Below are 23,388 nucleotides of genomic sequence, written 5' to 3'. Positions count from 1 at the left end.
GTGCGAGTAGCTGTATTTGTAAATGCAGCTTGAAACTCAATTGTGCTTCCAAAATTCTCATATCATGCAAGAATAGTTCATTAGGACCAAAGACTGATATCAAAGTGTGAGATATGTCTGAATTTCTGCATTTAGGCTCATCATAAATCCACTAATCACAGGATAAGATGGGATAGAATGACGCCAAACAGGTCGGTTTGTACAAATACAGTAGTGAACGCAAAATTGAAAGGAACATTGAAACGTTTGTGATCATGTTTTTAGCATCACTATCATTTCCCTTAATCGCTGATCTGTCGTCATGAGTCAGGGATTTTTCGTATCATCTCATTCTATGGTTGTAATCTAGAGACTTCTGTGTCGTGAAGACGAGTCATGAGGGAAACGCTTAAAAAAGAACGTATGAAGGCCCAACAAGAGGTGGATCCAACCTGGCAACCCCAGGACTCGGGCTGGACTGCAGACAAAAAAGTTGAGGGAGTTTTTGGGAAACAGATGAGAGGAGACTGAAGCCACATCGGACACAGAAGGGTAAGTTCAACAATGTGATTTGCGACATTTGCAACGAGACGATAAAAAAAATGTGACTTCAATTCTTCAGGCTTAGTTTTTCTTGATGTGCAATTGCACAGACAAAGTGGGGTAGAAGTTCTTTAATCATCCTAAACTAGGATGATTAATGTCTATGATGTCATCCAGAAGAGAGAAGTATCAGGACTGAAATGTAATATTCAGATTGTAATGTCTTTGAAATGTCTCAGTGGTGTAAGAAATGGAAACATTATATTGACCCTTTGGTTGCCAGCAGTACTTCTGCAATCCTCTTTGTGAGGACCAGTGGTTTATGAGGACAGATTTGCTGTCCAGATAAGAGTCCTTGCTGTTCTCTTATTTTTTGGAAGGAGTCTCCAACGAAAATCGAACCGCTATATGTTTTTTGGTAGAGTCTCAAGATGGTGGTATATGAGAACCCGATGGAACAACTGTATGTAGCTGCTATAGTGTAAATGATAACTTGTTCTACGGACGTTTCAAACCATTACCCTTCTGATCGTCGCTCCGACACGAGGACTTTCCCATTATGGAAATCCTACTGGCTTGCAAAAGAGACTCCTTCCACTAAAATAATCAACATATGACGTTTAACCATTGTTCGCATAAACCAGCTGTTGACGCAGAAATTAATTATCCGGCTGGGTAATATACGCTCTGCTGGGATCGGCTGTTAGATTTGCTGTGAGAAGAAAAGTCATCCAAGATCTGTAAGCTGGAAGCCACTACTGTTTGTGCTGCTATGACCCTTGACCTCCATGCTGATCCTGGAATCCTCTTTCATGGTGGCCAGGGGCAATTGGGGGCAAAATGTGCAAATGAGCCAGGCTTATATAGTCGAAGTGTGAAATGTAACAGTTCCAGACAATGCGTAAATGTACTCTAGACTAAGTTTCCTTACTTCTTTAGGCTTCCGTTGGAATTCCGAGGACAATTTGTTGACTCATCAAATGTACTAAATGGAATGCTTCACCCTGATTGCTAGCTGTTTTTCCTGGTAAAATTCTGCTAAATAGTAAAGTAAGGTAATCTCTTTTCTTTCATTGTTCCATAATTTCTCAGCATTGCTCATAATCTCCTTCCCAGATGTTTCCTTCTCTAATAAATATGGAACATATTTGAAATTCTGTGAGGTGATACGTCAACGTTTGCCTGCACTATCCACTCATAACTACGGATGTAATGGCTCAATGCGAGCACCAAAACATACATCAGAAATGTATCTTTCTTCAGTCAGGAAAAAAAAACATTTCACCCATGCACTAGCTGCAGAAAGCTGAGCAAGGTTTCTGGTTTTCTTTTCAAACCATGTTGTAACGTGTTAATTTTTTAAACCTTGTGTAATAAGTGCCACGCTGTTCTCTGCCTGAGAGAAGCCTCGCGGTGTAGAGATGGAAAGTGTGAGTAATTGTTTTGGGGGTTCTCAGGGATTGAGCCTGCCACATCTGCATGTGGGCTGCATGAAGATCCTGACTGTGGATAATGTTTGACAACAAACTTTTAGAGATGTAAGATGTTGTTACTTTACGGTTGCATTCGATCACCTCTGACATACTGTGTGTGCGAGGTTTATTTTGGAAAGGAGACAATTTCTTCTGTGGAAACACCTAAAAAAAATTCTTAATTAAATTTTCCTTCTTTTTTGACATGCTAAAGGCACATTCTTGTCGTTCCTTTGTGTGTGTTTGTTTTTTTTGTTTTGTTTTTTTTTAACTTTGGTGTTTCAAATGAGTAGACCTTTTATCTTAGGTGACTTTTCCTTTCCAAAGCAAATGAGAGAGAATCTAAACTGCTGCAACTGGCAGGTCATTCATTGGAATGTGGACAGGTCTGGGATTTAAACTCAATAAGCTTCATTTTTCATTTAAAAGAACCATATTTCTTTTTTTTTAAATCAAATGGTCTGATATTAGTGCAGCTTTGTATTGACGCCATTGTTCAAATTTTTTTGCATTATTCGTTCTATAGTAGCAGCTCATATAGTAATTCGGTATGAAACTTATAACATGATATAGTGAAGTTTTCTGTAGCAAGACATTTATTGTAACCTTTATGGAAGGAGTCTCCAGTATCAATGGTGGCAAAGGTGTCTTTTTATTTTTACAGGTACACCTAAAAAGTATCAAACAAATAAAAAAATACAAATGGTATTTGTTGGTAAGTTTCTGTGATATATGTGTAATAAAAGATGCTGGGACATGTTGTTATACAGGTAGGAAAGAAATCAACTAGCAGGGTGGTAAGAGTAACTCCATTTTGTATCAGGTTGCAGTTGGTTGTTGGTTGTTTATCAGTAACAGTATGTCCACAAATCTATTACCAATCCGTGGTACACTTACTTTTAGTCCCTTCCTTGGTAACCTTCCTCTCTAAAACCTAAACCCTCTAAACCTCTAAAACCTTTTTAATACTCTTTCCTTAGCTCTTTCCTTGGTACCTTTCCTCTTGGACCCTTCCTTGGTACCCTTCCCCTTGAACCCTTCTTCAAAACACTTCTTCTGGCTCTTTCCTTGGTACCCATGTTCTTGAACCTACCTTTAATATCCTTCCTCTTGGTTCTATTACGCTAATGTGCCTTTTTAAATGCTCTGTTAATTTTCAGACTTGGACATCACGATGCCACCACGATGGTCTCTCCAGTACCGTCTGCCACTGTTGGCATGTATGTGGTGCCTGTGCCAAGCACAATACGAATATCTGCTTTACCCCCATGGTTACCCTGAGCCCGAGCAGGATCACTACACCCCTCCGCAGATTCCTGCTGATGTGCCAAGGATCCAGTTACGCTTAGCCGGAGAGAAACGGAAGCACAACGAGGGACGCGTAGAGGTTTATTACGATGGCCAGTGGGGGACCGTTTGCGATGATGACTTCAACCACCACGCTGCTCAAGTGGTGTGCCGAGAGCTGGGTTACGCCAGCGCGATCTCCGTGTTGCCTTCGGCTAAATACGGGAAAGGAGAAGGTACGCTGTCGTAGCTCATAGCTCATGACTCATGAGGGTTAACTAAAGGTACTGGTCACTAGTTTGGAACTATTTTGATTATTGTGTGCACATTTGATCTGGTTGTAGTTATGTTATAAAGTTGAAGCACACCATACAAGTAAAGGAGTTCTGACTGATTTCCCCTGGGTTTTTAGGCCGCATCTGGTTTGATAATGTCCATTGCACTGGAAAGGAAAGCACCCTGGCACAGTGCGGATCTAATGGAATCGGTGTGTCTGACTGCAAACATTCAGAAGATGTTGGAGTTGTCTGCAGTGACAAGAGGATCCCAGGATTCAGGTTCCTAAATTCAGTCACCAATAACATAGATGTAAGCATGTGTTTGTTTCTTTCAAATTTGTGGAGCCATGTAGCAACAATTTCTCTGCATTCCCAGGCTTGTTATCATTAGCAGAACTTTAGGAGACCGGTTCAATCTGTAACTGTTCGGTCACAGCCAAGTGCATTGACCACTGGGTTTCCACCATGAGATAATGATGAAGCCATGTGTGCTACTTTTTTTTTTTTACACAAAAGTTTAAGAGAAAAATATGCATTACAATCCAACTGTCTTTGTTGACCAAAAGCCCTGATTTTTAACAGGGTTCAACAGTATAGCAATGGTATATAATTTTTTTTATCTGGCCCCTGCGATTAGTTGCAGTCACTGCGGTTCCATTTTTTTTTTTCTTTGGGATGTAATTTCTTTTTCACTAGTCTGGCAAGTTTTAGGCTGTAATTCTGTTATTCATGTATGAAGCACAGCTGTTGCTGTTGCTGTCACTGTTCGCTAGAGGACTTTGTATTAGGGCTTTGAGTTCCGCACAGCTTGTCCCTACAACTGGCCAAAAAAAAAAAAAAAAAAGAAAAAGAAAAAAGTACAGACAGAACGCAACATTTTTATTCTGGTTGATTGTTTATTTGTTTTTACTCCAGAAGAAAAAATTACAAGTGAAGCGTGCACGCCTTCATGTGTCTAGACATCTGGCCTTCAGACTTCTTCTAGTCAGATTTGCTTCAATGGCTGCCAGCTGAGCTAAAGAGAAAAAAGCACCAGAGTATTTTTTTTTTTTCCCCCATCTGGCACTTGATGTTCAAGGTAATAGAGGTGAAGCAGAAATAACAAAATGTTTTTCAAATGAAAAGAAACGGGATTAGCATCGTTCAGAATGAGTAAGAATTAGCCAGCATGTTAGCAAGCATGAACTCATTAGCGATACTATAAAATGCATAGCATTCTCCCAGTGTGAATTCAACCATGCGCTGTGAAAACATTTTCTCCTTCCAGAGTTTAGATGATGCCAAAACCACTAACCCATGCCATGCATCATGTTCTGGAGTTTGTGTGAAAATGTTGCGACATTTGTTGTGAAGCTTTTTGCAAGACGGATGGCGGAGCTAGTCGAAAAGGCTTTGGCAGAGTGTTCTTTCTCTCTAGCTAACTGTGATTATGCTGTGCAGCAAACATGCATAAATCCTCTGGTAAAAGTACTTAAGAGTCAAAAGTACAAGAACAAGTAACTAAAGAACGATATGTATTAAGTTACTGGTTATTAACTAGCGCATTTTTTCACCAAGGGATGCTAGGGTTAATTAACAACAGTTTTATTGCTAATTGATCGCTCAAATGATGGCTAGCGTGAACATAATCCTGATGTGAAAGATTTAATGATGAAAAGTAATCTTGGTACCTTTTAAAATGTAGGTCAAAATACATATGGATGCTTTTAAACATACAATATTACAGTAACCATGCTAACAGATGGTATGTTGGGCAGAAATGATCTAGCGTAACTGAGTTTATACAATCTACCCACTTTTTTCTTGCCTCTCATTGTTTACCCCCAATTTTCCACAGCTAGGAACTAAAATTACCTCATAATAGGCGTTTGCAAATAATTTTTAGAATCAAATGGATCCCATTCGCAGAGAAACCCTCACATCTCACAGAAATCATCAGCCTTATTATAGAGAAAGTTGGTTTAAAACAAATCCCTGGTTTTATCCTTAAAGACAGTGTTATTCCAGCAGGAGAATCATTGCAGATCCTGTTGTTCTACTCCAAACAATGACTCATATGTTCCCGAACTTCCCCATGTAACCCCAAGTCGTATTAAATGAAGCGTTTCGGAGTCTGAGCAGGTTTTGTTTTTACCTTTTTCCATCACTCTGAATTTGAGTACATGACTGAAATTGTCTGGTTTCGGATCTACACAGAGAGGGCTAATTTAAAAAAAAGGAAATGGCCTGGAGGTGATCTAGGAATTCACAGCTGTGTGTGTCTGGCTTTGCACAGCAGTCGTCTTTTACACCGTGCTTTTAAAACTTCAAGGAACATGTGAGGACAAATGAACTAACCTGGATTCAGGTTAATCCAGGTCGCCTTGGACTAAATTACGCCATCTCGGCGGGCTCTGCGTCTCGTTTCTTATGGTAAATAGTTTGCAGTGATGTATGGCCAGGAAATGAGGAGCACTTTAAAGCTACAATTCAGCCTAACTGACTTGCTTTAATGTAATAATTATCATGTGGTCTTCACTGGTGTCCACGATTCAGCTTGTAAATTAAATATCCGAAACCTTGACCTGTTGGTCTGTTTTCTCTTCGGCTAATGATTTCCCACATAGTAGTGAGGTGAGCTTCATCCCGAAGTTTCATCTCGGTCTAAAAGTATAAAATAGCCAGTACAGCTCTTTCACCTCATGTGCTCAAACAGATCCTAATACCACTAACTAACCAAGCTACAGACAACATACCCTTACTTTTAATCTTTCCAAGGTTAAAGGGCGCATATGTGCCCTTGGGCTTTGACTCAATATATGACAGTGATGTTTTCAAATGGAGATTAACTGTCAGCAGGGGCCGGTCTATATGTTGTGTTCTTTAAGTAGCATGACATCATCCTTTTTCTCTCTCTCTTTCTCTCGCACATACAAAAACCACATGTGCAACTTCTCAAGCTTGCTCTAATGAAGCCTTAAATACAACCTACAAAATGTGAAACCGCTAGTGACTCTTGTTTTATTCCCGTCTAGCTTTTTTATTTTCCACTTCCACATTTTCTTCCACTTAAACAATGCAGGTTTTTTCCCCTCTTAATTACGGCCCTACAAACCTTGCCATGTGCTCATACACTGACACTGCCATATCGCTATTGTTTTGTTCGCCATTGTGGTCTTCCTTAATTGCTCTCTAAACCTTGTTGCAGAACGCTATAATTGACAATCAGTTTTTCTGGTGGTACCAAGATTTATATGGGCGTACTTATGTTTTTCTTAATCATGTAAACCATTTGCACCAACATAAATGTTCCCACCCATTAAAACGGCACTTTTTTGTTTTAAGTAAAAGGAGATCAGCTGCTAGGAGTCTGTAAGATTTGCTAGTGCTGGGAAAATAAATTACATGTTAACGCTTGCTGTAACATCTCTTAGAACATTTTTTAAGATATTTTTTATCGCAGCCAGAAACTTGGAGGACAAGTTGTTTAAGTTTATTTTTTTACATAGGCTTGACCTAGCCATATACAGTTAAACTTAATTTAGCTTGTTTTTAGTGGAGTCCTGAGAATCTTGTAGAAATTTTGTGTATCGCCAATGAGTATACTACTGGTACCACATGTTGGGCGGCTTTCAAGGCAGACTTTATTCCGAAATAGCACCCAGGGACGAACTACGCCATATTACTAAATACCATTGCTGGTCAATTCAAAATCTGTACTCCTCAAAATGTGGTACAACTCATTCATTATATTTACGTCCTGCAAGAACGTAAGAACTGTATTCCGCTGACAAGAGACTGCTCTTGACATGCTTTTCACTCACACCTTGAAACAGTCCAGACATGCCAGATAAGATAAGTGGCCCAAATGGTCCAACATGGCACCAGATCTGCAGGCTTTAAATACAGTTAAAGCGTTCCAGTCTGATTTGTCATTCGTTATATCTCTATTCTTGAAACCTTTACTCTCACGGTGCCCTAAAGGTTCTTTGGGCGTTTCTTTGGACGGCTCAAGCTTCAAGTTTCTACCTGGAAACTTTTCTCTATTAGAAACCTGTACTTGTATATAAAACCTTCATGGGTGCCCCCCAAATGGGCAAATAAAAAAAATTAACCTAGAAACATCTGGATTTTTTACAACTCTAGAACATAGCAAGTTTTTGTTTATTTGACATGACAATTCAATGCTATTGGAAGAGCAGATTTTGGTCAATTACCACTAAGAAACCTGGCAGGCTAGTTGGAGCCCGTGTACCCAACTAGTGTTGCAAAGGGGTGAAAGAAAATTTAATCTGGGGAAATTTTGAAAATATTCCAAGTGCCTGAAATTCCTTACCTGGAGTTTATGGGAATTTATTAGAAATTTGGGGAAATTTATATGAACTGTATCACACATAAATTTTAACATTAGTTCGGTCATAAGCTGACATGCAAAATAGCATTTTTGAATTTGATTTAATTGTTCGTATAATTTTGTTGTGCAATAGCTTATACACAGCAAAAGGAGGATTTTAAACATGAACCTATATAATATGTATGTAATTTGCATGAATACTCGCCAAGAAGTTTTTTTTCCCTTTCTTAGCTACATTACCTGTTATAGGCAAACCTGCAATTTTGTAATGTCCCAATTAATTCCTGTTAATTCCAATGGAAATGGAATTTTGCAACCCTGTAACCCGGCAACCAATGATTGTGTACCACCACTCCCAACAACCAATATCTGATCACCACAGATCCTAATAACAAAATACAGAATACCATTACTCCCACTGACCATCCATTGATCTCTAATTCCCCCAATATCCAATTATTGTTCACCATTATTCCCAATGGCCTATCACAGGTAATCGTTTATCTAGGGTTAGTTCATCTGCACCCATTTTCTTAATCTCCCTTTTTTTTGTGTCTTTTTTACACCTAACAATACTTTTGCAGATTTTGGTAGAGATTGTAGTTTTTAATAAATACCGTGAATAAATAATAATTCTAATTATTAGTAATGCCACTGTCAGACTCTTAAACACCTCCCGATTCTTTTGCAGTTTGCCAATTACTGAGTTTGGGTTATTATTTCTGCAGTATAGTCACTTTTTTTTTGCACTTTTCAGGGTAGTCTGAAGCTGCAAGAGGTATGCTTGTACATGGCAATTTGGAGATTTACAAGTCTCTTTACTCCACTCAATCCTTTTACTTTCCTTGTAACTTTTACACGTAGAACTTGACACCTTTTGATTCAGACAATTTATAATTTAATATTTTGCTGTTGAAAGGGATTTTCAGCATCTTGTTCAATATTATACTGCTACTTTTGCTCTCACAGCTACTTCTCATGACATCGCTACAAGAGCGAAAGAAATTCCATCAGTTTAACAAACTTTGCTGGAGATCATGTTGCTTTCTAGGAATAAAAGTATAAGTACAGAATAAGAACCAGACACCCTCCACTATTGCGGCCTTGTTTCTCTCTCTCTCTCTCAACTGGACATGCACATGTGTTCCATCAGACCTTAAAAAAAAAAGTTTTTTACTCCCTCGTTCCTCTATTGAAACAGGTTCACCGCTTGTGCCTCTGTCTCCTTCTCCTTGTTTTGAAGGAGCCTGAAGGGGGCTTTATTTCTTTCTGACATGCTCCTACATGATCTTCTAGCTGATGAACATCCCCCTGATGCACACACACACACACACACACACACACACACACACACACACACACATGCAAGCACACACACATCTCCATCTGCGGAAACAAGCCACATGTGTTTAGGAAATTTAGTAAGATTTTTTTCCCCTGGACTTTTCCTCCTTGTGTCTGGAGGCACATGATGTTTTTTTTTAATGTGAGCTGAAAAGACGACAGGAAATCGAGCAACAAAATAATATCTGATGTATGTGTTTATAAGAGCCGATTGAGACTAGCCACATTTATTTTTTTTTAACCTCAGAAAAGTATTTCAAACAGTGTTTGAGACCTGTGTGTGGCTTTGTCTTGTTTTGGAAAGTTGTAGTGTTTTGACTGCATGCTCAAATGAAAACCAATCCACAGACACACATACAATCACAAATGATCACTCTATTACACATGCTAGCTGTAATCCAACTGTAATCCAATCTTATTTTAATGGTGTGTCGTTCGAGTGTCCTATTGACCGCATATAACTCCTGTCTTAACTTGCACTCTTTATTGAATTTAGAATACGAATACTAAATGGAACCTAGTTCCAAAATGTCCTGTTTTCCTAAACCATGCTATAAATTGGTATGTATGTAGGTACTGTTAATACTGAAACTGAGGAAAAAAATTAAGTTTGTTTGTTCCTTATTTCCATTTTACAGTTTTTAAGATTAGATTTAAGAACTCTGCGCTACCTCAAAATCGAAAAGCATACTGTGATGTAACATTCATAATTCATGAGCAATTGCGCCGTCCTATGTAATATGTCTTTCTTCCTCAAACTGTTACTGAGGCACTCAATTGTATAGGATGTCTTCGGATGCTGTAGCGTGAAATTTTCACTTGAACTAATAGACCCAAAACGTGCTCTAGCATGACAATGGCCTTGCTCAAAGCCAATCAAGCATGAAGATATCCTTCACATAGTCTGAAATTGTGCAGAAAATCCTGAGTGGCCTGCTGTAGAGCTGACTGCACCCCAGGCCTCCTCACCTCACCTACAGCAGAGCCTGACTTTACTTACACCCTTGTGGCTGAATGAGCATAAATCTCCACAAACACTCCAAAATCTAGTGGAATATCTTCCCAGAAGAGTGGATAATATTACAGTATAAAGCAAATGAGGACTAAATGTGGAATGGGATGTTTGGGAATATTATATTCAGGTGTCCACAAGATTTTTATGGATGGATGGATGGATGGATGGATGGATGGATGGATGGATGGATGGATGGATGGATGGATGGATGGATGGATGGATGGATGGATGGATGGATGGATGGATGGATGGATGGATGGATGGATAGATAGATAGATAGATAGATAGATAGATAGATAGATAGATAGATAGATAACAGCAGTGTAAAGCAGACTTTGGTGTGTGTCTTTATGCCACAGGTATGCCACAGCCCTGAAACGAATGCTATATTATATATTTGACCCTTTAGTTAATGACCACAGATTCAGTGGTTTTTTTTATTTATTTTTTTATGTACCACACAAAAAATTGGGATTTTGAGAAGCCTTCAGGTATATAGGTAAAATATCTTTTTTCAGATACAGTATATTGTATCTAATCTTAGTAAAAAATGAATGAAACTACATTTTTTAACTTGGGCTACGTTTGCTAATTAACTAGAACTCTCTTCAGTATCACAGACATCTGGTTACACATGGCATTACTCACACACTGGAAGCTAAAGCGGATTGTACTGTATGCTAATCAGTTGCAGATGTTCCTCTTATGGCCGATCGCAGCCCTTCCAAGGGTTAACCAAAATGTATAAATGGCTCTAATGGTCAACTGCAGTCTTAAACCTATAATTGTGCAGCCACCCGAAGTTCCGTTTGACCACAGGTGTCCATGAATTAAGGTTATTGGGTGTTTCTGGCTTGCATTTACATTGAACTACTCATGAATTATAGGTCTATGGGTCCATATTAAGCCATTTGTATAATATAAAAGCTTTTTCACTCTGGCCACTGCTGCTAATAGGAAATTAATCAACACCTCATGACCAATTAGAATCTAGTACTTACTGTACATCACTGTGGTAAAAAAAATCTATTTTCATTTGTCATATGGTAAAATCCTGAGCTATTAAATAGGAAGCATGTTCTGCCGGTTGGCAGCTTTAGACTTTAAACTTTTAGATTATTTTTGCAAACTTTCTGTTTGCCATCTCTCTCAGTACAGTGTAACATTTCCATGTCCATTTCAGCTGCTGTGGTCAGAAAACTTTGCAAGACTTCAGGGAAGCCATTATACATATTCCAGATGGGGTCTGTATATGGTGTGTGTGTGTGTGTGTGTGTGTGTGTGTGTGTGTGTGTGTGTGTGTGTGTGTGTGTGTATGCTTAAAGATGAGGTCATGCTGTGGAAGGTTTTTTTTTTTGCTGAGCATAGCTAATTGCAGATAAAATCAGTGACCTTCTCATACCAACATGAGGTTAAACAAAGTTAGCTTCCATTCTTCTAATTCTATTTGAGTTCCACTTGCTTTCCAGCAGTAGGTTTATAGTGTGAGGTGCTGTGGTTTAGTTAAATGTAGATGTCAGTCTTACCACCTTGCTTGAATCCTAACTGCTCTATGAAATGACATTTACTAAGCATTTGTTTGCTTTCCCCCCTAAGCTGACTAGTCAACATTTAAACATTAGCTTGTGCTCCTCAATATTTCTAGTATCAATATTTTTCAGTTAGTATTATATGTTCTTTTTGCAATGATGCATGTATAATGAATAGAATTTAATTGTTTTGCATAATGAGTAGTAAGTGATGCTCCCTATCTACATTTTTAGCTTGCTTCATTAGCTTTCATTCTTAGTTCCTCATGAGAACCTATTTCTTTCTTTTTTACTCAACAGTGGGCAGCTAGCAATGTTGTCCTGGCTATGTGTAGTGCTGTTAGCTAGTTTTAACTATAATTAGCCTTTATTAGCCTTAACTGTTATTAGCCTTGCTAACATTTATTTACTAAATGTGTTTTAGCCCAGCCCAGCTGTACTAATTTCACTAGTTGGGTATATGGTATGTCAAAGAAACATAATGCTAGCCATGTCTGTTATGTATTGGGTTTTCTAATTGTACTATTTGTTTCAGTTCTTATTTCAGATAAGTGATCTTTATTGTATAGTGTGGTTTGGTCATTGAACATCAAATGCTATGTTAGCACTGATAGACATCTGACTAGCAATTGAAAATATGGGAGTTTGTGCAGAATCAGAGGCTAAATTCTCCCCCAAAATGAACTTAGGAAAAAAAACAACAACATTGTAAAGTGATTGTTCATTTGTTAACTCGTGTGGTTACGAACAATCCTGAGGTAAAATCCCAGCCATGCTGCTGCTAGAACTTCTACTCTTGAGCAAGGCCCTTACCTACTAAGTCTAAGTAACTCTGTACATCATATTACTGGCATGATTCTAATTACATTTCAACATATTTCAGCTTTATGAGCTGTAAAGTTTGTATCGGAATCCAGACCGCTCCTCCTTCCCTACATATTCTCCATTACCTCACATTCCTAATGTTGATTGCTATGAAATGTAATCTGCTATAATAAGCTCACATTGTTGGCATTGTCTTAGATGAGGAGGAGCTTTGCTGCCAGAGGCTTGTTTCAGCATAAAGAATCATAAAATTCTGCACTGAACTGCCAGCAACAGGAGTTTTCTACTTGTAATACACAGCACTGAATCTTTTTTTTCTTCTGTAGAAAAGAGTATTTGTGAAACTAATTTTCACTTATAAAAGGTCAGTGTTTGCCTATTTAAACAGTTTTCACGGTCTCGTTTCAGCATTTGACTATCCAAGTGGAGGATGCACGCATCAAGCCAATTCTGGCCTCCTACAGGAAGCGAATCCCTGTAACTGAGGGTTACGTGGAGGTCAAAGATGGTGGAAAATGGAAGCAGATCTGTGATGAGGAGTGGACTCCCATGAACAGCAGGGTGATCTGTGGCATGTTCGGCTTCCCTGCTGAGAAGAAATACAACGCACGTGTCTACAAGTCAGTGTGCTCTGCTTTTTCTAAAAATGTCTATTCTAGCAGATGAGGCAGTATTGCACTTGTGAAGCGACATTCCAAAATCTCTCACAATCACTGTTTTATAATCTTTCCATCACTAATTTGCAGTCTGAAATCTTTCTTTCAGTTTCTCCATCACTGTTTTAAATTTTCTTTATCACAATCCTACAATCTTTCCATTACCATTCTAATCAAGGATCTCCATAATTCCATGACCATTCCATTCCCATTTCAGACTTAGCATTCCACAATCTCTCCATCACCTTTTCATAATCTTCTGATCATCATTTCAGAATCTGCCATTATTTCCTTATGTCCCCATCGCATTCCACAATCTCTCTATCACAAGTCCACAGTCTCTCCATCTCCATTCCCCAATATCTCCATCCGCAATCTCTCGAACACCATTCCATAATCTTCCGATCACCAATTCAGGTTCTGTCATTTCATAGGTTTTTTCCATCACCATTCCACAATCTCTCCATTCCAATTTCATGAACTTGCAATGACCATTTGATAATCTCTCCATCATCATTCCACAATTTCTCCATTACCATGTATCCCTGTCAGCATTACACAATCTTATCATATATTTTCCAGAACCTCACCATCTTCACTTCACAATGTCCAATCCCTGTTCCTAAATGTCTAGATCACCGTTCTATAGTTACTAACATCAATCCACAAGCTTTCTAAACTCTTTTGGACAATCTTTTCATCATATTTATGTATATTTTTTATTTATTTATTTATTTTTACAGTATTCCTACCACTGTCCTGCAACTCCTACAGCATTTCCCTATGGAGGTGTTGGAGATTTCTAATATTTTATTCCTTTTCAATACTGGTTATTGATGTTGGCTTAATTTACCTAAATACATTAATAGTAAACAAACCAATTTATCCACTGACTTCACTGTAAATCATGAGGGAAACAGAAGACTCTTTCATAATGGCAGTAAACACAAGCTGCTTTTCCATTTGGTCTTTCGGAAAATATCGACTGTTTTATGACAGTGTGTTCAAATTACTAACCTCCAGGAAAGATCAACTCCGAAGAGTCGTTTCAATTTTTCCAATCTGAAGAAAAGCCATGAATGTTTGGACGCCTGCCCTGCTAAGAATAATACCTTGTAATTGTTAAGTATCTTAGAAAGGAATGATAAAAGGCTGACAAAAGACCCCACAGTTCAAGAGAGTTGGGGAGTTAAGGATCAGATGTTAGCATCAATTTTCGACGAGAGTTCTACTGTATGAGGGTTGCTTGCTACTTTGGTGGCTGAAGGTTGTGTTCAGTGAACCGAATTCTTTTTTTTTTCCATCTGTCACTTTTAATAAATGATCAGTGGCCTGGAGAAGTGACTTGTTTAGCCAGGATTTCAGCGCATGTAAATAAATCGACGTCCCCGTCGAGTGTGTTTTCTCATGCCGACTGCTTTGGATGGAGTCCAGCGAAAGGACATTCCTGCGATTAGGGTCTAAACGAGAAACAAATGTGGCTGGAATCGTGCCTCCTGAAACACTTCAAGAGCCGAGATAGAGCGAATCGGTAAAAATGGAAGAAAGGGAAATGTTTTCTTTGGAGTTTTGCGTGGCTGATATTACATAAGTGGAATTGGCGCTTCTTTCTGGCTTCCAAATGACCACAAAAAGTAAGAAAATAAAACCCCGCTATGCTTGTAGGAATTGTATAGCTTTCTGAATCCTCCACTTCTTGATAAAGAGGAACTCTTGAATATGTCTGGAATCCTAGACCGAAATGCCTAAAAGCCAATGCAATTCTGTGGAAAAAAAACTTAAACATGCATTCTTGCTTCCGGATAATTTCACAAGGGCACCCTAGAGATTACATCACTTCCCTTGCTTGTTGAGATAACTCACTCATGCTAGTCATCTTTTCAACCTAGACTCTCTTTGTGGATTAGGTTCATGTTGAATTAATTTGACATGTACATGTAGTTGTAGACACTTTGGACAAAATTTTGAGTTAGTAATTCCATGCTGTTTATTAACCAATACAGACTTAGTTTCATGCATCTGGATCCATTGGACCAGAAAAATGACCAAAGACTCTCCCTAATATTCTCACACAAAGTCACATCAACAAACCCCCCCCCCCCCCCGCGCTTTTTTTTTTTTCTTCCTCCCAACCCCAAAATAGACAATTTCATCTGAAGTCAATTATCTGAGCTTGGAAAACAAAAGCAGTTGTATTATTCAACAAAGGTCCCAATGAGAGAATAGTATTGGGTCTTTACATCTCAATGTAGTTGATCTGCGGTTGGTAGGTTGGTCTGTGGCAAAATCAATCATTCTTTCAATAAGAACAAGGATTTATTTATTTTTGCTCTCTCCAGAATGTTTGCACGTAGGAAGCCGCCCTCGTACTGGGATTTCTCTGTGAACTGCACAGGAAATGAAGCCCACCTCTCAAGCTGTAACTTGGGACGTTCAATGTTGACCAACAACACATGTCGTCAGGGTATCCCGGTCGTAGTGAGCTGTGTGCCAGGCAGAGCCTTCGCCCCGACCCCCTTATCTGGCTACAGGAAAGCCTTCAGACATGAGGTGTGTTTCAGATCTTAAAAAGTGGATGGTTCGATTTCAGGTTTATGTCTTAACTTACTGGATTTAAAACGTGTGTTAAATGAAAAAATGACTTAAAGACACCCCTAAGGGTAATGCAGTAAAAAAAAGGAAGAGTCATTAGCATAGATGTTTTATCCTAAGACATTTCACCCTTCCCTCTCCTCTATAGCCTCCTAAAAACAAACCGACAATTTTTTTTTCCCCAAAGCTGCCATCACGTACCCTCACTGTATCATTTCCATGTATTTTAAGATGGACATTTATTTCAGCTTCGTAGCCCCGAAGGCTCCGTTCCCAACCCTGCAATTTCAAGACGGACCTCTATGATTAAGCCGGCATTGATATAAGGGATGACGTTCGATCCCTCTCGAATTTTGCTCGCACAGAAGTTTTTCCCGAAAAGGATGATTTTTTATTGACCAAACCTGCGTGCTTTGCAGATGTCAGGAAGGAGCCCGTCAAACCCCGGAGTACTTCAGTCGCATTTTCGGTGTTTTATTGACCCATCACTTTTGATTGTACAGCAATAATATTAGTCATATAGATATTTCTGACCCTCTAATATTTATCGAATATCACCCTGAAATGAATTTAAATGAATACGTCAAATCCGTTGAAATGTACAGAAATAAATAACTAATTGAAGTTCCACCTCTCTAGCACCCCCTCTGGATCTACTGTGCATCCCAAGTAGGGATGGTCAGATAATAAGTTATAAAAGCATAAAGTTTAAAGATGTGATGCATTGATTTAAAAAGTGTCAGACACAAGTTGGCATTTGTATCGCGATTTATTGATTTGAACATATTTTAGTAATGTTTTTTACATTTATTAGTAGATGCGATATATTTTTATTGTTTATAAAACAACCAATAATTTGTGACCAATATTTGATATGTAGATTGATTTCTTCTCACTAAACTGTTTCTCACTGCTGCTACGTGAATATGACGAATCACAACACTATGGAGACCGAGGCATGTCCTAAGAGACACATAGAATACAGATTAACATGGCAGAGGTAGAGCTGTAACTTCCTGGAGACAGAACAGGCAAAGACAGTTTGGGTGAATTATGTATTATGGTATTTAGATTTTTTTTAACGTGATTATTCAGTAGAAATGTGCTGATAAAGCACATTTCAAGATTGTTTCGGGACTTGATTTGATTCGTTCTGTATTTCAGCAGCCGTTGGTGCGTCTGAAAGGGGGTGCTGTCGTCGGTGAGGGTCGGGTTGAGGTGCTGAAAAATGGCGAGTGGGGCACCATTTGCGACGATCGGTGGAACCTGGTGGCTGCGACGGTGGTGTGTCGAGAGCTCGGCTTTGGAACGGCGAAGGAGGCGCTGTCAGGAGGTCAACTGGGTCAAGGTTGGCTATGAGGAAATCACATTTTATAATTGAATTGACTGACGAACGGTTTCAGTATTCGTTTTTTCATTTCATGGTTCTTCATTGCAGGAATGGGCCCAGTCCACATGAATGAGGTGCAGTGCACCGGGTTTGAGAAATCTGTCACCGAATGTGTCTTCATTTTGGACAAGGACTCAGAAGGATGCAACCATGAGGAAGACGCTGGAGTCCGCTGCAACGTTCCCGCTATGGGCTTTCAGCAGCGTGTGAGTACTTAACATACCCCGGCACTTCCATGCTTGATTGAAATGGAGCTGAATATCTGCAAATTATCCAACCTACACCGCTTTCAGTCAGAATTTGCTGAAAATTGGTAGTACTTTCGAAATAATTAGGAGATACCATTTTTCTCGCACACAGCTGCGTCTGAGCGGAGGCCGTAATCCGTTCGAAGGGCGGGTCGAGGTGCTAATGGAGCGAAATGGCTCTCTGGTCTGGGGCACGGTGTGTGGAGAAGGATGGAGCACCATGGAGGCCATGGTGGTGTGCAGGCAACTCGGACTCGGCTACGCCAGCCACGCCTTCCAGGTATGCGAACACAAATCGGCGAGGACTTTTAAGGTTCACACCCAAAGCCTGGAGAAAGTAATAAAAAAATAAAAAAAACGACATGCAAACCATATGGAAGATCAGAAATCATTTACTGCAATTCTGATCTTTGTTGGAACATTTTGTATGAAACGTTCACACTCACACATGCAGGACACAAACATATCCTCTATTGAAAAGCCACATTTCATTTGTGACAGTTATGGCCATCTTGTGCTTAGTGCTAGCAATTCCGATCCAACCCCTCGCCTTTTATATTAACATCTGGATACATCTGGAGCTCAAAGAGGCCTGCGGGTGATTTATATATGTGTATCGGGGTATGCGATTAATTACCGAAATTCATTACAGATGCTTTTAAAGCTGAGTCAGTATGATGTAGTTAAAGCTGAGTATATATATATATATACTCCCCTTTGAGTCTGGTTCCTCTCAAGGTTTCTTCCTCATATCATCTAAGGGAGTTTTTCCTTGCCACTGTTGCCACGGCTGCTCATCAGGGACAAACGCACACCGTTCACCTTCACTGTTGTTTTCTGTAAAGCTGCTTTGAGACAATGTCTGTTGTGAAAAGCGCTATACAAATAAACTTGACTTGACTTGACTTGACATATATATATATATATATATATATATATATATATATATATATATATATATATATATATATATATATATATATATATATATGCACAACTGGCGCATGGCTCCCTCTAGTGGTTTAACTACACTTGTAAAAGAAAAAGAAATGCCTTAATTGTTTTATTATAAACTACATTTTTGTACTCACAAGATTGTCATCAGTAAAAATACAGTGTGTATCAAATGATGAAGGTTATTATTTTAGTAAGTTTTGTGTGTGTGTGTGTGTGTGTGTGTGTGTGTAGGAAACGTGGCACTGGCCCGGGTTAGTGAGTGCTGACGGTGTAGTGATGAGTGGTGTACGCTGTGCGGGTACTGAGATGTCCCTGTCTCACTGTCTGCATCACGGAGAGCACGTGAACTGCCCCAGAGGAGGGGCGCGATACTCTGCCGGGGTCACCTGCTCAGAGAGTAAGATCGTCACCCATGATGCATTGCTATGCTACACCCTATGATTACGTGTATTTGTAACGACTTCTCCATCTGCACACTCCCTCTCGGTGCAGCTGCGCCGGACCTGGTGCTGAACCCGCAGGTGGTGGAGCAGACGACGTATATCGAGGACAGGCCCATGTTCATGCTGCAGTGTGCGTACGAGGAGAACTGCCTGGCCTCTACGTCCAGCTCCACTCCGGCCAACTCATACCGACGCCTGCTGCGCTTTTCTTCCCAGATCCACAACAACGGCCAATCTGACTTCAAACCCAAAGCCAGTAGGGAAACGTGGGTCTGGCACGACTGTCACAGGTCAGCCAATCATGTTTCACTACCTGGTCCTGAAGTCTGTATCTTGCACTGATTGTCCAGTTATCAAGAAGTCAAAAAACACACCTAAAGAAAAGCACATTGATTCCCTTCATTGATTAAATGGTAGCGTAACGCAATCAGAAGGAATAGAGGTCGACCGATTAATCGTTTATGGGCAAAACCGATTTTTTTCCCACTGTTATTACAAGAGCGGCCTCTAGAGGCGAAACACTGAACCTACATGCTTGTTTTTACATGTGAGACAGCACGGTGCATGGAGAGCTCTATATTATATTTGTTATTTATCATTTATTCATTATCTGATTATATTTTATTCATTCATATTTTTATATTTATTTCCATTAGCACATTTTCACGATTCTGTACTTTTTTGTAATAAGGTTTAGTACTATTTTACATGGAGGAATTGTATGTTTTTGTAATTATTATCCAGTATCCATATTAAAAATTAGCGGTTGATTAATCGGTTATCGACAAGTACGATCCAACTTAGCTATCTGTGTCGGAAAAATCGGTCAACCTCTAGTATCCATAGATGCCAATGATTGGTTTATGTCTCTTGAGTATATTATATATACCATTCTGTATGCTAGAAGATGGCACAGATGGTCGTCATGGATGTTTTTGATACCCCTGTTTTTTAGACATTACCACAGCATGGAGGTCTTCACGTATTATGATTTGCTGAGCTTGAACGGCTCCAAAGTAGCAGAAGGACACAAAGCCAGCTTCTGCCTCGAAGACTCGGAGTGTGATGAAGGTTTGTGGCATGCAACATGTAAAATACAGACGCATGGCTCCCTCTAGCAAAAAAATCTCTCCCATCAAACATTCAATAGGTTAATTTCTCTATACATTTGCTTGAGTACATTTTATTGAACTGAGATGTCAAAAGATCATCATTATTGTCTGGTCATGTGACCTACCAGAAAGGATAGGGGTGGCAGTGTGTGTGTGTGTGTGTGTGTGTGTGTGTGTGTGTGTGTGTGTGTGTGTGTGTGTGTGTGTGTGTGTGTGCAGGCTGTATAAAGTCTTTATCTTTTAACCAGGCATTGAAAAGAAATACGAATGTGCCAACTTTGGTGAGCAGGGCATCACAGTAGGGTGCTGGGACACCTACAGACATGACATCGATTGCCAGTGGGTGGACATCACCGACGTCAAGCCAGGAGATTATATGTTCCAGGTGAGAGAGGTCTTGTGTTTAGATTAGATTTTTTTCAACTTATCATAATAATAGGAAAGTGAAATAGTACTAGTGGTAGTTCACTTTCTTCTTATGATAAATCGACATAACATGCGTTCTTGATAAGTTGATGGGGGTCCATAAATGTAAAATGCAGCATGCAACAGCCTTCTCTGTTTTTTACTTTTGAGTTTGACTTTCTGTGTAAATGATGAACATGGACGTAAACAAGGAACTTTTTTAGAACATAGAACATCAGCTGAAACGATGTTGAGGTTTTTGTTGGGAGTGACGAGGATGGACAGGATTAGAAATGGGTTTATTAGAGCGACAGAGCATGTAGGATGTTTTGGAGACAAGGTGAGGGAGGCGAGATTGAGATGGTTTGGACATGTGCAGAGGAGGGACATGGGGTATATCGCTAGAAGAATGCTGAGGATGGAGCCACCAGGAAGGAGGAAAAGAGGAAGACCAAGGAGGAGGTTTATGGATGTGGTGAGAGAAGACATGCAGGTAGTTGGGTTGAAAGACGCAGATGTAGAGGACAGGGGGTTATGGAGACGGATGATCCGCTATGGCGACCCCTAATGGGAGAAGCCGGAAGAAGAAGAACATCAGCTGAAACGATATCTTATGGAAAAAAAACAAAAAAACACCCGCATTCACACATCAGATCTTGTCTCTACCTCCAGCTTTGTGGTAACAATTTGGGGAAGAACCGAATTTCTGCTTCAATCTCAGAGCCTAATCTTTGTTTGTATTTCACAGATCGTCATCAACCCCAACTACGAGGTGGCCGAGTCTGATTACACCAACAACATTGTGAAATGCAGGACTCGTTACGACGGCCACCGCATATGGATGTACAACTGCCATATAGGTGAGATCATTCAATTCATGACGATTAAAAACGTGCAGTTTATCTGGGTTCATTTAGTATTAACACATACTTACATACATATATACCTGCATACATACATATGTACAGGTGTTGATTTCTTCCACTTCTATGGTCTTCTCAAATAAAGAGTCTACCTGAAAAAATTGTGTATAAGCATTGATTTACAATTTTTGCAATTATTTTTTGGAAGGAGTCTCCAGAAGTGTTGTTTCAAGGTAAAGCTTTAACTTTCACCACAAGAAAGTCTTCAGGAAAGTCTCTTTTCTTTTTTGGCAGGTGGCTCAGTGAGCGGCGAAACAGAAGAGCTGTTTCCCGGCCTTTTGAACAACCAGGTGACCCACAGGTAAAAGACGAACGACACAACGGGAGGTTGGACCACTACGTTACCCTGAATACTCGGTGCTAAATACATGCGACTCTGACATGCGACAATCCATGCGATTCTGTTGGGATGAATCATACCATACACCCCCAAACCCCTGATTACACCAAAAAAAAAAAAAACACCTATATAAGAAAAAACACAACAAAATTTTGGGCATGTAATGATGATAATCACATGATCGTGATAATGATTAATCTTTTATATGATCTCATGGATCTTTCTCTTAATATTGTGGTACTCTTTGTTTAACTGATTATTGGTACAAAGCAAATCTCCAACACTACCAGCTCCGGACATCCAGAAATAAAACCGTGTGTTAAAACAACCCCAACACAATGAATCTCAAAGTGTGTCAAGGTGGCTTGAGGTAATAAAAAACACAAACGCCTCCATCAGCCAATTGATGTTGGTGATTCAACTTATTTTTTTTTTTATGCATTTTTTTATAGCCATAACAAACAAAGGAGACAAAAGGACTTGGGTCCAGATTTGGGAATAGGATTAGCTGCCTTTACATCATTTCAGTAACAAATATTTCGTGAGTTTATGTCGTACAGCTGCAGTTCTCTGGAGAAATAAAACAGAAACCATTAGTGACAACAATGACACTTCATTCCCAGAGCTCTCGGTACCAAGAAATGTTGCGCTATTGAATAAAAGATAGGGCAAAAATCAGGGCAGTCAAAATAACAAATGGACAATCTTGATTTTTCTTTTAAAAGTTTTGAATTTCTTATGATGTACAAGCAGCAGATTAGCTATTGACTGATGCTAGTCATCTAGAGTGCTAGCTTAACATTTCTTGCTAGCTAGCTATCAGAGAAATAACATTGTGTATATTAGTGCATTGAACAACTAGTATATTGGCAGAATACTAGTAAGAAATACTGCACAGAGCAGGCTAAGTGACAACAATTTGCTAGCTATCTGTACAATTTTACAAATATTAAAAGATTAGAAGCTCAAAAACACATCATTTCAGGTATGGTCTAAGAAAAGGTAAATAAATCTCCCCTGAAGCATTTTAATGAACATTGACACATTCAAAAAATATATTTATAGTCACCTTTTGCTATATAGTTTAGCGTTTTGCCCGATTCCTTTTTTTTTTTTTTTTTTAAATACCTTTAAAGTTCTAATATGAACCCTTTTTTTTTATTATTCCACTGAAGGTCTCATGCTGGTTTTATTTAAGTTCATAGAATTACAATTTTACTCCAGTCCTAGCTTCAGTTAGTAACTTATTTCAGGGATTAGCTAACAACTGTATGTAGCTCATTGATTTTATTTGGTGAAAGATGTCTTTATATTTTGTTGTTTTTTTGTTTTTCTTTTTCCTGAATTAGTGGTGCTATCGGAGATCTACCCTCTGTTTTTTAGAGGGTACGTGTTGTCGTGACATTATGCTTACTTGAACGGAACGTTTGAAATTGTTTAAAAATCCCATACTGTGCATTTGTAATGTTGTTTAGCAGTTAATAAATGTAAGCATTCAGGAAAACAAGAGATGTTTTTGAGTGGTGTTTTTGTACTTCGTCCACAAGAGGCCGCTGTTACCAAAATAAAGGAGAACTATTCCATAACAACAGTATTGGAAACACCTGACAATCACAGTCATAACAGGATTCTTCCCTAAACTCCTAAAAAAAAGCTGGCGACACACAATTGATTAAAACATCTATAGATGTGAAAATATAATGTTCCTTTTACTTGA

At 39.2% G+C, this 23,388-nt stretch overlaps 1 protein-coding gene across 2 annotated transcripts; it reads left to right on the top strand.

Moving 5' to 3' along the window:
• Window positions 1-412: 412 nt before the first annotated feature.
• Window positions 413-23,178, top strand: loxl2b (lysyl oxidase-like 2b). Of its 2 annotated transcripts, none has more exons than XM_083526373.1 (14): window positions 413-531; window positions 3,155-3,517; window positions 3,694-3,869; window positions 13,014-13,225; window positions 15,601-15,811; window positions 17,021-17,201; window positions 17,292-17,449; window positions 17,604-17,771; window positions 18,680-18,845; window positions 18,941-19,181; window positions 19,847-19,962; window positions 20,252-20,388; window positions 21,157-21,268; window positions 21,566-23,178. In XM_083526373.1, the coding sequence occupies exons 2-14, from the start codon at window positions 3,169-3,171 to the stop codon at window positions 21,634-21,636; spliced, it is 2,298 nt and encodes a 765-aa protein (XP_083382499.1). In that variant the 5' UTR covers window positions 413-531; window positions 3,155-3,168; the 3' UTR covers window positions 21,637-23,178. The 2 variants fall into 2 exon arrangements, with proteins under 2 accessions (XP_083382499.1, XP_083382498.1); XM_083526372.1 differs by having other exon boundaries at window positions 17,018-17,201.
• Window positions 23,179-23,388: the final 210 nt, after the last annotated feature.

The sequence above is a fragment of the Silurus aristotelis genome, assembly GCF_946808225.1.
Source record: "Silurus aristotelis genome assembly, chromosome: 23".
In the NCBI taxonomy this organism is placed as follows: domain Eukaryota; kingdom Metazoa; phylum Chordata; class Actinopteri; order Siluriformes; family Siluridae; genus Silurus; species Silurus aristotelis.
The sequence above is the reverse complement of the archived record's forward strand: the minus strand, read 5'-3'. Positions and strand labels throughout refer to the sequence as shown.